Source organism: Spodoptera frugiperda, chromosome 8, assembly GCF_023101765.2.
Source record: "Spodoptera frugiperda isolate SF20-4 chromosome 8, AGI-APGP_CSIRO_Sfru_2.0, whole genome shotgun sequence".
Lineage (NCBI taxonomy): Eukaryota > Metazoa > Arthropoda > Insecta > Lepidoptera > Noctuidae > Spodoptera > Spodoptera frugiperda.
Genome location: NC_064219.1, coordinates 9,253,734 through 9,271,058, shown reverse-complemented (window position 1 = coordinate 9,271,058; position 17,325 = coordinate 9,253,734). Strand labels below are relative to the sequence as shown.

The following is a 17,325-nucleotide window of genomic DNA, read 5'->3' as shown; positions in this document are numbered from 1 at the left end:
TCGCACTTGCTACCACTCGACCAACGAGGCAGTCATAGTCAAAATATTATAATACAATAGAATGACTTAGTATTTATATAATTGACATTTGTACGGCCACATTCTAATAAAATACTCACTAATTCATTATACGAAACACCAAAAAAATCACTTGATAACATTTTTTTTTTTTGTTAAGGTACGTATTTTACTATTCATAACATCACATACACTGGTGTGAGCAGTGGTATTATATGTATATTATGTACTTACAATCTACATATACATATGTATAGCCTTCGTTAGCAACAAATAGATGTCATTTTAAAAATTGATAAATATCTTAAATAAATATATTTTGGAACTACATACCCCGCTATATTGACGACTCGACTAATAGAGAATCTATTTTAACATTTTAAAAGTGGGTGTGTTAGAACTAACACTGTCAGAAAACTGGTACTAAGGGTACCAGTTTGTGTCTGTCCTGCCCAGTGTTTGCCCTTATCAAACTATGGAAAAATTTATCTACTAGATACACTAAATACCATTACCAAAACACATTAAGCACACAAGAATATATTCACGTGTGTGCTTTTTAATACTTAATTAAGTATATTGTCTTACTCGCTGAAGCCTGCAGTGCATCGCGTGGATGAGACACTTGAGACCCTTTATTTTTAAGGGGGAAAATCATCCAATAACTTCTCCCGCCTTGGGCGAGACGAGAGAAGTGTCAAACTCTTACTGACTAAAAACCACCCCGTTCTTCCTTCTGCCCTTCGAGCCGGATCCCCGGTAAACCCGCTAGGTACTCCGTAGCTCCGGATACGTGAGACCCTGAGAGCTCTTAATTGAAGAAAAATAGCGCGTATCTGTGCAACTAACTCTTCGGGAAACATTTGTTGTTATTATGTTTTTGTCTTTCAGTCAGTAGGGTAAATGATTAGACCAAATTAAAACAATGATCACGTCTGAATTATACACACATTAAAACATAATTTGATATAATCAGATCACCAACGACTTTTTAAAACTATTGGGCAATAAAATTATCGTGATTATAAAAATGATAAATATTACGCAGATAAGATTTTACATATAAAAATTAACTGATAATGCTTTATTTGATTAGTTGGGCTACTGAACACAGTGCGGGAGAAAACATGACCTCATGATGTTTAAGTTAATAATATTAGTTTTTAGTCTCGTTGGACTAATTAATGTGTGTGTTGGACAAATAGTGCAAGAAGGACAGTGTGATGGATTGGCGTTGGATGAAAATTTTGATATTTCAGAGGTATATACATTTGTTGCGTTTTGATTTAAATTACAATTAATAAGTCCATTAACCTTTCGTATATACGACAACAATAGAAAATACATTGTGTCTCGAGTGGATCTGCGTTCTGGCACATGATGGGTTAATACGATAGTTTCCAACTAGTTAAATTCAATATTTTAACGAAATGTCAAAAACTATATTTTTTTATCAATTTTGTAGAAGATCGCTACTTATGTGGCAGACAATGCATTAAGTGAAAAGTTCAAAAAGTGCCATAATAAAATAAGTGGCCCTATATAAAAACATATTACCTAAATATGTATAAGCGTAAAACCCGAACTATTCGTCTAAAGTCTTTATAATAGTCAGGAAACTTTATGTGTAAATAAAAAAAAATCACTAGAAAAGCTAGAGGATAGCATTAGGGCGAAGCAGGAGCGAGCTACCACTAAATATGTACTTCTACACATTTACCAAAACCAAAACATTGGGTCTCACATTGGGACATTGATTTTCGAAAAAAAGTGCATAGTAATTGACAAATGAAATACCTTGCATGTTTGAGTTATATTTTACTAAATTCCCACGTTGATGAGGTAAATGGACTAAAATAGTAAATAGATAATCTATATTATATCTAAATTTCTATATTATACTAAAATAAATCGCGCTAATCTAAGGAACTATTGTTCCGATTCAAATAGTTATTTTCGTGTTAAATACTTATCTAGGAATAAGAAATAAATTAGTAATAGGAATGATGACGGGATATGAAAGTAAAAATCAATTTAATCAATCAAGTAATGAAAAATATTTTATTTATAAGTCGGAGCTAACTACGTCATTTTCTAAGTATAAAACTTACCTAGAAGTGATGTCATGTGATATTTCGAATCAATATATGTCGGAAAGTATTTTTTTCCGTAAGAAAATACAAATATTTATCTGAAGATTCTATCTACCAGACCGACAATAAAAAAAACTGTTATCAACCCTATTAAATATTGATTCTCAGACAAAAAAGCAAAAATATGTTCTTGTATAATTTTAGTCAATCGTCTCGTATAAGTCGTATATTGCGTTTCTATCGATATTAAGACACTTCACTGTTGAAGAAGAAAAGTACATAAAATAAATTAAAAATTAGCTTACGATAAAAATGTCTTTACAATACCTAATATCTTTGCATGGGCAAGTAATTTAGATTACTTCGGCGATAGAACTCAGACGTCATGTGCTAATCGTGAGATGCCCTTGTTATCTTAATCTAAAATCATTGCTACTTCTTTTTTCGCACATCAATGCCAACATTTATTTTTTTATTTTCTGTTTTAAAACAAATACTTATGTTTCTTTTTCGTATTAAAAACCATTTTTATTTTGACCATTTAAGAATTACATTTTAAGACCTTTGACAGCCCAAATCAGCCCAAAACTTAATCGACCAGGCAAGGTTTGATTTATTTATCTCGCATTTCAAATGTTCCGTCCTTTATCAAAGGCAAAATCAAAGGTTTTATTTTTATTAAGAGATAAATATGTGTGTAATAATATTTACTGAAACTTTCTACGGCTTTAAATGTAAAAGTTTAGCTAGTCACTACAGAAAGATACATACTTTTTATCAAATATATACCTTATGAAGGATTTTTGTTCAACACAGCATATTCATACAAATGGAAGATTTATAGATTTTTTTTCAACATCTGTTTTTTTCCTTAAACAGTTTTTAGGAAAATGGTTTGAAATAGCTCGGACATCTAACCCGAATCAAGAAGGAGACTGTGCAGCATTTGATTTCACATCCGGTAATAATGGCATCGATGTGCAATACACTGCAGTCAGAAGTAACTTCTTTGAAGAGGCTACCGGGATGATGACCCAAGAAGGCGACACTGCTGAATTTAAAATGACGATCTCGTCATTCGAAGAACGTAAGTGACTTTAGCACTTTAGCACTCTTGCGTGCGTTAAGATGCACTCTTTAATAATTAGGACATACTCTTGCACATGGTACGATTGTCAGATAATCAGTTTAGATTACTAACTTTTAGTAAGTGTCGCGGTCCAATGGTACATAATATGACGTATACTAAGTTTGCAACCGGCTAACCAGGACCGGCTATTTGGCAATCAGAACATGTAAAAATGCCTTGTACTACATGAAAATTAATATGTATTCTCTAGTTTCTGTATACCGTGAATATACTAAACTGGTTTTTCAAAAGTATAACCAGAGAAATGCAAACATATTTATTTTCTTAAATTTTGTTGTAAGCCTTTGGGACAAGCTCTCACAATGCTGATCTTATTATTACTAACATGTCGGAAGTTATGAAGAAATGGCACAAATTTTTGTATTTACAACTCAACTTAACTACTCAAAATTTGCTAATCGAAAAGTTATCAGTTGCAAAATACTTTAAAAGCATTTTTCTATTAGCCACTCTTATATCCCTTTGGTAAAAGTTATTGTTTTCTTTAATGAACTACATGTTTAATTACCTACCGTGACTTATGTTCATTGAAATTAAATTAGTTTTAATGTGTTTCAGCTGTTGACTTTTGGGTCCTGGAACTATTTGAGCCGATGTTCGCCGTTACATATTCATGTCAAAACATTTCGCCAACGCATAGAAAGGGTGAGTATATTTAAAACTAATACCTATGAACTATCAAACTTTATAATTAACTAACCATTATATTGATAACCTTTAGACCACATTTCTATATAACAGTTAAACTTAAAGTAAAACTACTTAATAGTTTTACGAAATAAAATTATTTTTCCATTTTCGACTTCAGGTGTAATTAATTTAAGAACATTGTTTACAGTTTATGTATGGGTACTAGGGCGACAAACAACTCTTAATGACATAAATCTAGGCAGAGTAATGCATTTACTTAATGAAAATTTCGGCATTAATTATTCGGAACTGACCAATATTGATCATAATGATTCTGCCTGCTACGCTTTACCGATTATTGAACCTGGCAATCCTATTATTTTACCTGGACAATGCGACGAGTCTCTACAAGTTCTTCCAAATTTTAATGCAACTGCTGTAAGTATAGATTTATTTATAAGAAAACTATATAACTCTAGAAGTAGGAAATAGAGGAAACAGGGGATGAGTAAGTAATGTTTTTTAGGGTCAAATAAAGAGATAAAAAGTTAATTTTCGTTTTGCAAACAAACACTTTTCTGAAACAAAATAATATATAAATTTTACTATACTGTAAATTACACATTTCCATAATATACTAATCTCTGATCAGATCTTCAAAATTCAAATAACCGAAAATCAAAAAGTTGTTTTTTAAACTTTGCGAGGCCATAAAGCGTTCATCATCGTTTCGTTTTAGTTCTCAGGGCTATGGCATCAAATATCAAGCTACGAAAACTCGAATTCGGATGGCACTTGTGTCAGGGCTGAATACTCGTTAGGCAATGAAGGAGTGAACATCCTCAATAGTCAGGTGATAAACCAGAGGCTAGTAACGATTGAGGGATCTGCGACAATCATCAGCAATGATAACAGCGCAAAGTTACAAGTAGTGTTAAACACTCCTGGAGGTCGTAAGTATTTGGATATGGTGTTAGTTTTCCCAATTTATTAATTTAGCCATGATTTGATGATCATGAACTTCCAACATACGAAAACAAAACAAACTGAATTCTTGTAAGAGAAGTCAGCCTATAATTGCACATTTTTGTAGCCATCGCCATCAATTTTTTTTTTTGTACAATTGTATTGCAACACAAAGATTTACTCCAAAGGTCGTGCCAAAACCTTAGAACATAAAAGGATTTAAATCTATTCATTCACTTTATATGCAATGGCTTTCCAAATTAACTAGAAAAAAATTCAAAGTTTATTGTTATAACTATGACCGATTATTTCCGGATTATGAGTACCGTACCTAAAGGATTAAAACTACATTTATTTTGTATTATTGTTAGAATATTGATTAGAACTTTACGTTCAGAAATTTTCTTCAAATAAAATAGGTACATCCTAGACAAATTTTATTGAAAGAAAATATCTAAAAACATTAAATAGTTTTAAGATCTTGATAATAAATGACAATGCCAGAATCTCTATAGAGCTTTGCCCCACCAAAAAATATATTGTACAGGCATGCCAAATGTAACATTCTATTGCTACTCTATTAGTGATAACTAAAAACATGATTAAAAGCCTTTAGATCTTGCGGTTTCTATATAAATCTAAGAACAAAATATTACATTTAGGTTAGGTACCAGTTTAGATAATTGCAGTTATAATTGTAGAAATAATTAAGTGCTTTATATTATTACAATGCTATCATAAGTGTTTAGCTATGAAAGGAAGGATATGTCATCACCAATATCACCTTTAGTCATCCTACTTTTAATTTATAGTCATAACGAAACAACAATGTAAACAAAACAGACAAAGCGAATGTCAAATAATGACTTTTTGGACGTAACTGACACACGCACGCCAATGACGTTTCGTTACATCTAATCACTAACGTTCAAACACGAAATAATAATTAGAATATGCATTCATTATAATATATATTATAAAAAAATAAATTAACTAACAGTATGTATTATGTATTTATACCAAATTCATATTAAAATCCGTACACATTACATTAATAAATCTTTTTTTTATTGAATGACTCTTTGTGTTCCTTGTGCAAGCGTACTAAGAAACGCAGATGGTCGCGATAAATACAGGAAATAGGCCTTAGGTTTTTTAAATTCTTTTTATTTCCTAATTTTTATCCGCAACTTTATCAGAATAATAATTAAGTAACCAAGGGTCTTATTTTCATTGCATAATATTGATTAATTTACATTTCTTGTACATTGATGAAATTAAGTGGGGCAGGATCTGGCATTGTCATTTATCCTGCAACAGTAAGCAGCAGTTTATAGTCAGAATCGTATAGGTCATCCATAAATACGTTCAAAACCAAACTTAAAATTATTTATTTCAAATATAACCAAGAAGGAACTTTTGAAGATCAAAGTAAATATAATAATATTAAAAATGTCTGCCTGTCGGTCAGTCTTCTAGTGAAACTATTTGTTCGTACCTAAGTGTAGATTCCTATGGAGAAAAAATGAGCAGACTTCATAGGTTACTCTTCTCGTAACGGTTGTTCTTGTTGAAATATTGTTTTTTTTATCTATTAATAAATATTTTTACATAGTAGACAACCCAAGGAACGCCCACTTTTCACCAGAAATGTTGTGAATTATTTTATCCGCCTTGAAAAAGGTGCTCAAACTATGACTAAAATTGATTAATTGATTACTTACCAGAATAGTAAGTATTAAAACAGTAAGATGCAAAAATATTAGACTAATATTTGTATTATTTAACAGCTTCAACACCCCAAGAGTTATGGATCCTAGCGAGTGATTATGACCACTATGCAGTTTTGTACGCTTGTACAGATATTAATTTGAATGAAAAAAGGGGTAAGTTTATTAATAATTACAATAGTAAAATAACGAGTTTACTGCATGAAGTTAATTGTTCCCTAGCTTCTCCCAGCGGCTTCGCCCGCGCTCCCGTGGGATAAAAAGTATCGTAACAGCTAAGTCAGCTCATACCCTCTCAGTATACTAATATAAGTGTGATGGAACGAAAAATGTTTCTAATAATCATTAATCTTTTTTCCAGTTCTGAGTTGGATTCTTGGCAGATCTCGTCAATTGTCACAGGTTGACCAATCAGCTGTCAATGACGTAGTTAATTCTCATATAGAACTAAACTATCGGTATTATAAGCCAACTGACCAGTCCTTTGATGGTTGTTTCTTCTACCCAGAAGCAAGCGACCAGCCCGTAGTTTTTAGAGGCCAATGTGAATCAGTCAACGTCCAAGCTATGAGCGATTTTAAGACAAATGAAGTAAGTTAACATTTATCTTTATGATTATTTTTAAAAGACTAATTCACTTTTGTGCACAATATATTATTTTTTATTTACAAACTTTTATTTAACTTACAATGTATGCATGTGTGTAAGAATGTATATGTGTGAAATGGTGTCTTACAAGTAATGAAGCAGAACATACCTTCAACAACTAATTGAGTTAAGATTTTAAGCACGCGTTTTGGTTGCATACCCTTTAATGCTTAGTCCTATACCAACTTATGTCTTAAAATTTAAGCACACCTAAGTATTTCGTATTTTTATTTATACTAATTAGTTAGTTTTATTAAGAAAAAATAAAATATTTCATATATCAAAAAAAACCAAGCTATTCTGATTGAAACTGCATATTATAGTTTAACTGTGAAAATAAACCACCACTACCATTTCCCGATTTTTTTCTTATCTCATTTTATTACACACTCGGGCATGCTGCAAAGCATTTTAATTGGACAGCTTTTAATAAAGTTATTTTTTCTAGTACATGAACAAATGGCACAACATCCTATCGTATCCGACAAGATTCCAAGATGGTACATGCGTCAATGCTTATTACACATTAACGAATGATGGAGTTAATGTGTTGAATTCACAAGTGAACGACCAAAGGCTAGAAACTATGAGTGGAGTCGCAGTTCCTTCATCTAATGATGGATCTGCTAAACTTGTAGTCTCCTTTCCTGTTGCAGGATCCGATCGTAAGTTTACGTTTACTTCTTATGAGACTAAAAATTCTGTTTACATTGGGTTAACTGAACAGGGGTGATGACGGGGCATGAAAATTAAAAATTTACTAAATCCGTCAGTTAGGTATTGAAAAAATATTAGAAACGTATTTTTTTATTTTGTCATGTAAGATAACAATGCTTAGATAAAATAGGAATCAAAGTTTAGGAGTGGGAGCAAAGATGTCATTGCTACGTCTGAAACGTATCTATAAGTGACATCACGCTACACTTCAAACCGACATATCTTTGAAAGTATCTGTTTCCGTAAGAAAATAATAAATACGTGTCTAATATTTTAAAATAATCTACAAGACATTTTTACACATGTTCGTCTCGTAATTTTGACACGTACAAAATTAATCATCTACCCTATTCCAAGACTCAAGACAAAGAGTTTTACTTTACCTTTGATCTAGGTTTTTATTACGAACGTGAAATCCACAACAAGATAAACGAATCACAGATAATCATAAATAAATAAAAATGTCTGATCCTCACTTGAATCACTTGTTTTTGTATAATCAATATTAATACTAAACCTTTGTTTTCAGAAACCACATCTACTGATTATTGGGTCCTAGACACAGATTACAACAACTTTGCCTTAGTGTACAGCTGTAAAAATATTAATGATGATGAAATGCAAGGTAAATGCAAAGTTACGTCATTAGAACTTAAATATTACTATGTTAGTTTAAAAACTTCTAAATGCAAGGTTTCTTAAATACACGTCTTTTGATCACACAAAATTTAATATGGAAACGTTGTAATGAATAACTCATGATAAATGAAGTAAATGTGTGATATTGCATATAACTTTTAATAATAACTTCGTTATGCAATTCCCTGAAGCATACAAGTTATCGACTGAGAAGAAATAGGTCAAGAAAATATATTATGTCACTGCCTTGGGGACCGTAGGAGTGATTATATTGCTAAAGATGAGAAAAATTTCCACCATATGAGTTTTAACTATATTATTAAATGTAAGCACTAAACAAAAAACGTTTCTTAGCCCTTACCTAATTATACATACATCTAAAAGTGGAGTTATTGATTTATTTTTGCTTTGGAGTGACTTTATGGTATGATTTCCTTAGTTGTGTCTGAAGATGGTTAGATGGTCTGAGTGTTCCTTTTTTGAGCTATACATTTAGTGTTGGATTTAACCGGTTATAAATTGTTTCAGTGAACAGTTGGTTACTAAGCAGAACAAAATCGATGCCTATAGAACAAGAACAGCGTATTAACGAAAAAATAAATTCGGTACTAGTGCTAGACGAGAAGTATTATAAAGTAGAAAACCAGTCAGAAGTTGGTTGTTTCTACTTCCCTGATCCTCAACCAGGCGTCCCGGTCATTTTTCCTGGACAATGTGACGAAACTATTAATGTAGTCCAAACCTTGGACCTTTCAGAGGCAAGTCACTGTTTTACAATAAAAAATCACAACTGGTTTTGTACAACTGATAATAATACAATTTTAAGTTATTTTCTAAAACCTATGAACAGCAAGAATAAACAAAAAAATAAGTCATATTTAACATGAGCTTTAGCTATCTAGAATCTAATGAGTATATTTATTTTCATAATCATACATTTTTTTATGATTCGCGTGTACGTAATGTCAGGCACTTGTATCATATCAGCTACATTTCTAAGTTCTATGCTAAAATATTTCGAACAACCGTATATCCATATAAGTATATTTTAATCGAGTTTGATTATAATGTTTTAGTTCCAAGGTGAATGGTACGAGATAGAAGCATACCCAAATGCTCAGCAAAGTGGACATTGTAGAAATCAGAAGTTTTCCGTTGTCGATAATTCTCGCCTCAACTTGGAGTTTTCTTCTATTACGGATCAATTTTTACAAGTAACTAAATTAGTTGCAACTCAGAGCACCAACGATGGAAAATTATCTATTACCGTTACTGATGCCAATGGACAAGGTAGGAAATTATTGCCAAAGATGCAAGTTGATTAATATTATTCATAATGACATAGCTAAAACAGACAGATATCAACTACATATTCATTTTTACCAGTTAAACAGAATACAATTATAAAATTTTCATGCAAATAATCTTACAAATCTTAACATTGTCAATTAAGGGTCTAAGGTATATTGGTAAATGCAATAAAGCCAATAAGTCCACTAGTTAAAAATATAACTAATATATGTACTTGTTTATTTAAAGCTATCGTTAACCCTGATTATGTGAGTTTTAGACTTAGCATTTGCAAGATAAATATATATAAGGTAAGGTCACCAAATAAGGCCTACCTTATTTTTATTACCACCTAGCTCGTAGGTTTAAAATGAAAATGCGCTGATAATTTCAAAATCCTATATCTATTTATTAAACTTTGTAATAATGGAAACAAAATGTCTCTAGAAACAAAAATTACATTTTTGTAAGCACAAATAAGTAAAGTGTCACTTTGGCCTTATTGGGAACCCTATGTCTTAATAAAGCCTAAATAAAAACAAGTAAGTATTCAACATCTCAATTATTAGAAAACTTTGTCACTGCTTATAATAAATGTGATGAGATCTTATTAATTAATTTTGGTCATTATAGATCAGACTTAACGAGTTTCTCATCATCTAAAACCCCTTAACATCTTTGAAGTCCTCGGCACCCCAGCATCAGCCAAACGAATGAGTCCAACTTCTTGTTCTGTAGCCAATATAGCGACCGACCTAGCTTTCGAGTAGTTAATTCACTCTTTAGATGGTGCGTACTTCTTGGGAAGTAATATCTGCCTATGCCCCAGCATAGGCCTTATTTGGGTAGCTTACTACATATATATGTCGTAAAATATTACAATTTATCTCCCATTTAGAATCCTACGAAAGTTTATAAACTTCCTAGTAAATTTATAAACTTACGGATCTTGTTATTTTCCGGTGACATATACACTAGATTGTATTAACAGGATAGATAAAATTCATTTATCAATAATCGTTTCCTTTAAACTATAACTCTACTGAATCCATTATGGATTCAGTAGAGTTATAGTTCTATTTTGAACTAATTTTTGAATTTATTAACTATGAATTATGAATTTATGAACTAATTTCAGTTACAAATATTCCTTTCTGGATTCTGGACATAAAATATAACGATTACGCACTGGCATATTCTTGCGTCAACATCAATTCAGACTTCAGATCAGGTAAATTTAATATAAGCAAGATAAAAATATATAAAGTAAAAAATAACTAGTAAACATAACTGCCCTTTACATTTATAGTTAAGAGTTGGAAGCTCAGCAGAACAAGACAATTATCTGAAGAAGCTAATACAGCTATCAACACTATAATTAACAACAACATTGTATTGGGCAACGAGTACTTCGAAGTCATTGACCATTCTGATGAAGCATGCTTCTATCTACCAGAAATTGAAGCCGGTGAACCAATAATACTTCCTGGACAGTGCGACACTACAATTGGAGGGATTCTAGATTTCAATATTACAGCGGTAAGACATTACGAGATGTGGAAGTAATAAATAACACACATTTTGGCGAATTTCGTATAGAAAACACGTCAAAGTATTCGTTAGACTAACAAAAACCACCATATATTGAGAAAAAGTGTTACATAATATATAAATAGCACATTTTTTTATGGAACACGTCTGTAAACGAGCAGACGTATCACCTGATGATAAGCAATCGCCGCCACCCATGGTCACTTCAAGCACCAGAGGCATTACAAGTGCGTTGCCGGCCTTTTGGGGAATCGGGGATTGGGTATGAGGAATTGAACCTCCGGTAACCTCACTCACACAACGAAACACAACGCAAGCGTTGTTTCACGTCGGTTTTCGATGAGGCCGTGGTATCCACATGTTTTTATGTGATGTGAACGGATTTTTTTTATCTCAACTCAAATTATACGTGTTTTTATATTTTCAACAGTATGCTGGTCGGTGGCGTCTTATTGAGAGCTATGGTTCAGAATTTCAAGGTGGTACTTGTAATGTGGTAGAATACACATTGCAATCCGAGAACAGTTTTAACGTAATTAACTCACAAGTTGTAAATGAGAATTTGGAAAGTATTACAGCGACTGCTTCTGTTGCTAGCAACGATGGAAGCGGCCATTTACGATTGTCATTCCCAAACAGTAAGTTGATTATTGGAACAAAATCAGATTGGTATACATTCTGAGTTTACTTTAAACAATCAAAAATACTATAAATAAATTACTAATAAGCTTAATTATGCAGGAACATTTACACTACAATAGTTTTTTAAAGATGCTAAGCTACTGTTATTGTTCTGTTCTACAATTTAAGTTTTTTTTTCTATGAATAAGTTTATTATATTTTTTTCGGGAAAATAAACACCTACTTACATAATTATTAAAAGTTCGACTGTAAACCTTAGCTAATAATAACGATCTAATTTTACGCATGTGCCGTATCTCGCTTACATGATTTATACCTGCACTGCAATGGTAACAACATCCTAAGCAATACCGATTTACATTTATCGCTATGAAAATCCTCATGGACATTTCCACGCCGTGTGGATGATGAAAGCGCGTGCTGGACTCTTACCGGCTAAAGCCACCGCAGTGACACTCCGTTCCACCACACCACTATGTTTGCGACACGCCTGCCACGTTAACGACTCCAGGAGGCTGCATCCCTTCCTCGACTGGCGTGCGAGGAACACTACGCTGACGCAATCCGTTCCCATCCCCTTTCTTTAGCGGATTTTCCAAGTTAGTTGCCCGCAGGACTGACTTGCATTGACTACAATCGCTAAAAACCATCAAATTCAAACATTTTTAACTTCTCATATTCTTTTCAGGAGATGAATACTTCGACTTCTACGTACTCGATACAAATTATTGGTCTTATGCTATCGGATACGGATGTGTCAACCTAGCGAATCATCAGAGGAGAAGTAAATATTTATAACTATAGTAATAATTACCACCATGATCACTATATCTATCCTAATATTCTTTACCGCTAATTTACACTATGAGTCATCAAAAGTTGGTAGACTTTCAATAATTTCCTAATTCGACGTTATTTAGTTTACAGTTGGAAATTGAGCCGTACGGACACATTGAGCCCCGAAGCAACCATTAAAATAAATGCAGTAATTGATAATGTTCAGGTTCTAAACAACCGTTACTATTACCAAATTGACCGCACCGCTAAAAGCTGTTTCTATTACCCTATTCCAAACCCTAATTCTAGTGTCAAATTTCGAGGTCAATGCGATCAAAATATCGTAGTGCACAACGGTTTCCAACTTGAAAAGGTATGTACAAAATGTAATTAAATTTTCAAGTGGCACTATTGAAATCAACTACGTCAATTATAAGGATTTTTAATTAATTGTCTTGTTTGTACAGTACTTGGGCGTATGGTATGATATCCAATCGTACCCATCAGACTTCCAAGATGGTACATGTAATACTGCAGAATACTCGCAGGGAAATAACGGCGTCCATGTTTATAATACTCAAGTCGTCGATCAAACTCTTGTCTCCATAAGCGGTAATGCTGTGTTGGAACCAAGTAATGATGGAAGCGCAAAACTAAAAGTAACCTTCAACGTCGCAGGCACTGATGGTACGTCATACTTAATATGAAATTGTTTATTGTTTTGAAATTGTTTATTTAAAGACGGCACTGAAAGTGTCCATCTTCGCAAAATACACCTGTACGACTATATTTTGCTTATTACAAAATATTCTACGTTTTCATTTTTATTATTTATGTAGATAATATTTAAAACGGTATTTAGGAAAGAATTCCACATAAAAAATGTTGATTTTAATATTTATTTAACCAACAATGTCAATCTTTTATTATTTTCTAGTTACTACTGACTATTGGATATTGAAAACTGATTATGATCACTACTCACTAGTGTACTCTTGTCGACCTATAGATGACGAATATATTCAAGGTAAACACTATTACTTATATTTTGTAAAATCGCTAAATGTTTATCTGAATAAGTTCCAAAAAGAGTAAAAATGAAAAGAAAGAAGAGTAAAATACTGTAAAAATTAATAACTATACTGTGTACAACATTCAAAACGAAAACCTTCAAATATTTCAGTGACAAGTTGGAAACTGAGCAGAGAAAAATTCTTAAGACCTGAAGATGAGATTGCTATTAATGACGCCATGAACGAAATAAAAGTTTTGGACCAGAAATATTTTGTAAACCGTTACCAAAGTCCTGTAGCCTGTTTCTATTTCCCTGAACCACAACCAGGAGTGCCAGTGGTGTTCCCTGGACAGTGTAACGATTATATCCCAGCAGCACCCAACTTCAATATAAACGAAGTGAGACTCGTGTTATCGACAAAAAAATGTTTACATACCGGTTAACGGAACATTTTAGGCTCAACCAAGTACTTACGTTTCAGTTCGCAGGTACATGGCATGAGATCTCAGCGTATCCTAAGGCTAGTCAGTCTGGACAATGCATCAGCCAACAATTCACTGTTACCAACGCCAACACCATGAAACTAGAGTCATTCAGTGTACTCGACCAATTCCAAACGACCACAGAAGGTGTCGCCACAATCGATTCCACTGATGGCAGTGGAAGATTGAATATCAATATTCAATCCAATGGACAGAGTAAGTTCTACTTTCGTAACACAAATTATTCTTGAATGTGGCGACAACATAATAATCGAATGTGTCTCGTTTCGCAGCAATTTCAATACCTTTCTGGATCTTAAGTGTAAAGTACGACGACTACGCGTTGGCGTACAGTTGTGTCAATATTGATAAAAATTACCGACAAGGTGAGTTCACAAAAAATTTCGCTGGAAACCCTCCGTTGCGCGTACAAATGCTTACTTTACGCAACACTCTCTTTGTTCTAGTTCACAGCTGGAAGCTAAGCAGGTCCAGAGAACTATCAAACACTGGGAACGCGGCCATCAATGACGCCATTACAAACATCGACGTAATTGACAATAGATACTTCGATAACACTGATCAATCAGATGAAGCTTGTTTCCATCTTCCCGACTTAGCACCCGGCGAAGATGTTGTACTTCCTGGACGGTGCGACACAACAATTAAAGGAATAGATGACTTTAATATTACAGCAGTAAGTTTCTTTACAACAAAATGTAACTTTACAAGAAATTGCCGGAACAAAACAACGGAATTTCTATTCATATTAGTTATTTATTTCATGATTACCGTCATTGCAGTACGCTGGCCAGTGGCGTCTCATTGAGAGCTACGGATCCCGATACCAAAGTGGCACTTGCAACGTAGCTGATTACGTATTACAATCCAGCAACACTCTCGGCATCACAAACTCGCAGGTTGTCGACGAGGCTCTGGCCACTATTTCTGGGACTGCTACTATTTCTAGTACGGATGGGACTGGGCAGCTCACATTTAATATGAGTAAGTATTTTTCAGTCATCCCATTTAGATTTGTTGTTGTACACGTGGGTTTTCAAGTCCTTGACAACAGTACGTGTGTCTTTAAAATCTATTTCATGTAATCGGAAATGTATAAAATTTTGGCATTGTTTACAACTTCTAGGAAATGTAATATTATTTAATACATACAACCATACATATCGACGACGGTTGAGAGGCAAATTTTATTGGTCTAAGCGTAATTTTGTATACACTCACTGATTAATTCATAAAAACATACTATTGGATGACTGTTTACTTATTTTAACAAATAGACTGGGAAAGTACTTTTGAACGTCAAAGCAAGATTTCTAATATTAAAAAAATAACTGTCTGTCGGTCAGTGCCCTGGTGGAAGAGCATTTTCTTATTAGCCACGGAATGTTAGTAAAAAAATTTTTTTTTTGTCATTTTAGTCCAATAAATTGGCATAATATTGACTATTCGTTTTACCTTTTTCTAGGTAGTCAATATGGATTATCCCCCGTGCGTCCCAGAAAACTATAGCCATCACCTTATCTGCCGATAAAACTGCTTGCTTTGGCCTTCTTCGGAACTTGTTCGCCCCTAATAATCCATTGTTTCTATTATGCCTTGGTTTTAGATGTATCGTGGTGAATCCACATTTCATATACGTATATAATATACTAGCTTTTGTCCGCGACTTCGTCCGCGTGGAATAATGATATCTGACAGAATTTGAGTTTTTTAATTAGTATTTTCCAAGTTATACTATTGCACGACTATAGTAAATGTATAGAGTAAGTGTGGGAGAGCCATGCTTAGGCACGAATGGGCCAGCTCGGAGTGATACAACGGCCTCACAGAAAACCGACGCGAAACACCGCTTGCGTTGTGTAAGTGAGATTACCGGAGGCCCAATTACCCCCCTTCCCAATTCCCGACCCCTCAATAACCTTTAAATTCCTAACCCCAAAAGGCCGACAAAGCATTTGTAACGCCTCTGGTGTTTCAAATGTTCATGGGCGGCGGCGATTGCTTACCACCAGGTGAACGTGAAAGGTCTGAACGTTTGCCAGCTTATTTTGAACACCAACTAACGACAACGTGAGCATAATAATTTGAGAGGGTCATCAATCCGTGAAAAATCTTAACAACGCGATTCAGAAAATGACGTATTTGCAGCACGCCATCTTGTTTATTATATGCTTGTCAACGCTTGTTAATTGTGCTAGCGGCATTTTACTTTTTAGTAATTTTACATTATCTCCGAAACTGTATGACCTATTGACATACTGTAAATGGCAAATCTTATTTGTATGAAGTCCTGGTGATACTGAAATAATTATTTTGATAATAATTAATATTTTGCTTAAATAATCAACCAAAGTAAGTCAGCCGAATTTTTTTTTAAAACAATAAAATACGTATCAAAAATAAAATATAAAAGATAGAAATAAGGTTTCGCGAACTTTTTTGTAGAAATCATTAAGACAAAAAAGATTGCTATACATTGTGTTCAATTTTAAGCAACTGTTTAGGCAGCGCATGCATATTATTGTTTTATGAGCTATTTCTGTCCGACTTGCTAGACAACTGTTGTGATTGCTCAGTTAATATAAATGTTATAAAAATAATTTGTATAGAACTCAGGAATAATGTAGCTTTCTACCAGTGAATTTTTTTTATGATTGGACCATTAGTTCTAGAAATTACCCCCTACATACAAACTTACAAATTTTATCTCTTTATAATATTAAAGTATAGACGACTCTCAAAAATACAACAAACAACTCTCAAAAATCAGACTGGTAGAACATTTAGTAGTCCCTTAAAAGAGTTGTGAACAAGGAGGTTACATGCAATTTATGAAAAATTTGATACCAAAAAAATGTTTACCATACTTATTACCTCACCTACGTAGTAAAGAACATAATTAGGAAGTCAAAGTGAAAAGAATTAGTTGTGGGTATTTTAACACCCTAAAAACCCA

At 33.3% G+C, this 17,325-nt stretch overlaps 1 protein-coding gene across 6 annotated transcripts in view; it reads left to right on the top strand.

The window, feature by feature from the left end:
* The first annotated feature begins 1,098 nt into the window (after positions 1-1,098).
* Positions 1,099-17,325, top strand: part of LOC118275267 (uncharacterized) — a 28,460-nt gene continuing 12,233 nt past the window's right edge. For 3 of the 6 annotated variants that reach the window (XM_050695247.1, XM_035593164.2, XM_035593163.2), the window contains exons 1-23: positions 1,099-1,279; positions 2,991-3,198; positions 3,820-3,906; positions 4,100-4,329; positions 4,631-4,844; positions 6,648-6,743; positions 6,949-7,178; positions 7,684-7,900; positions 8,482-8,577; positions 9,120-9,349; positions 9,668-9,881; positions 11,020-11,112; positions 11,191-11,420; positions 11,863-12,070; positions 12,763-12,858; positions 12,995-13,224; positions 13,319-13,538; positions 13,789-13,878; positions 14,035-14,264; positions 14,348-14,564; positions 14,642-14,734; positions 14,816-15,045; positions 15,152-15,353. In XM_050695247.1, the coding sequence (XP_050551204.1) occupies positions 1,154-1,279; positions 2,991-3,198; positions 3,820-3,906; positions 4,100-4,329; positions 4,631-4,844; positions 6,648-6,743; positions 6,949-7,178; positions 7,684-7,900; positions 8,482-8,577; positions 9,120-9,349; positions 9,668-9,881; positions 11,020-11,112; positions 11,191-11,420; positions 11,863-12,070; positions 12,763-12,858; positions 12,995-13,224; positions 13,319-13,538; positions 13,789-13,878; positions 14,035-14,264; positions 14,348-14,564; positions 14,642-14,734; positions 14,816-15,045; positions 15,152-15,353 (4,087 nt within the window). In that variant the 5' untranslated portion in view covers positions 1,099-1,153. The remainder of the gene's footprint in view (positions 1,280-2,990; positions 3,199-3,819; positions 3,907-4,099; positions 4,330-4,630; positions 4,845-6,647; positions 6,744-6,948; positions 7,179-7,683; positions 7,901-8,481; positions 8,578-9,119; positions 9,350-9,667; positions 9,882-11,019; positions 11,113-11,190; positions 11,421-11,862; positions 12,071-12,762; positions 12,859-12,994; positions 13,225-13,318; positions 13,539-13,788; positions 13,879-14,034; positions 14,265-14,347; positions 14,565-14,641; positions 14,735-14,815; positions 15,046-15,151; positions 15,354-17,325) is intronic. The other 3 variants (XM_050695249.1, XM_050695248.1, XM_050695250.1) reach the window with 3 other exon arrangements.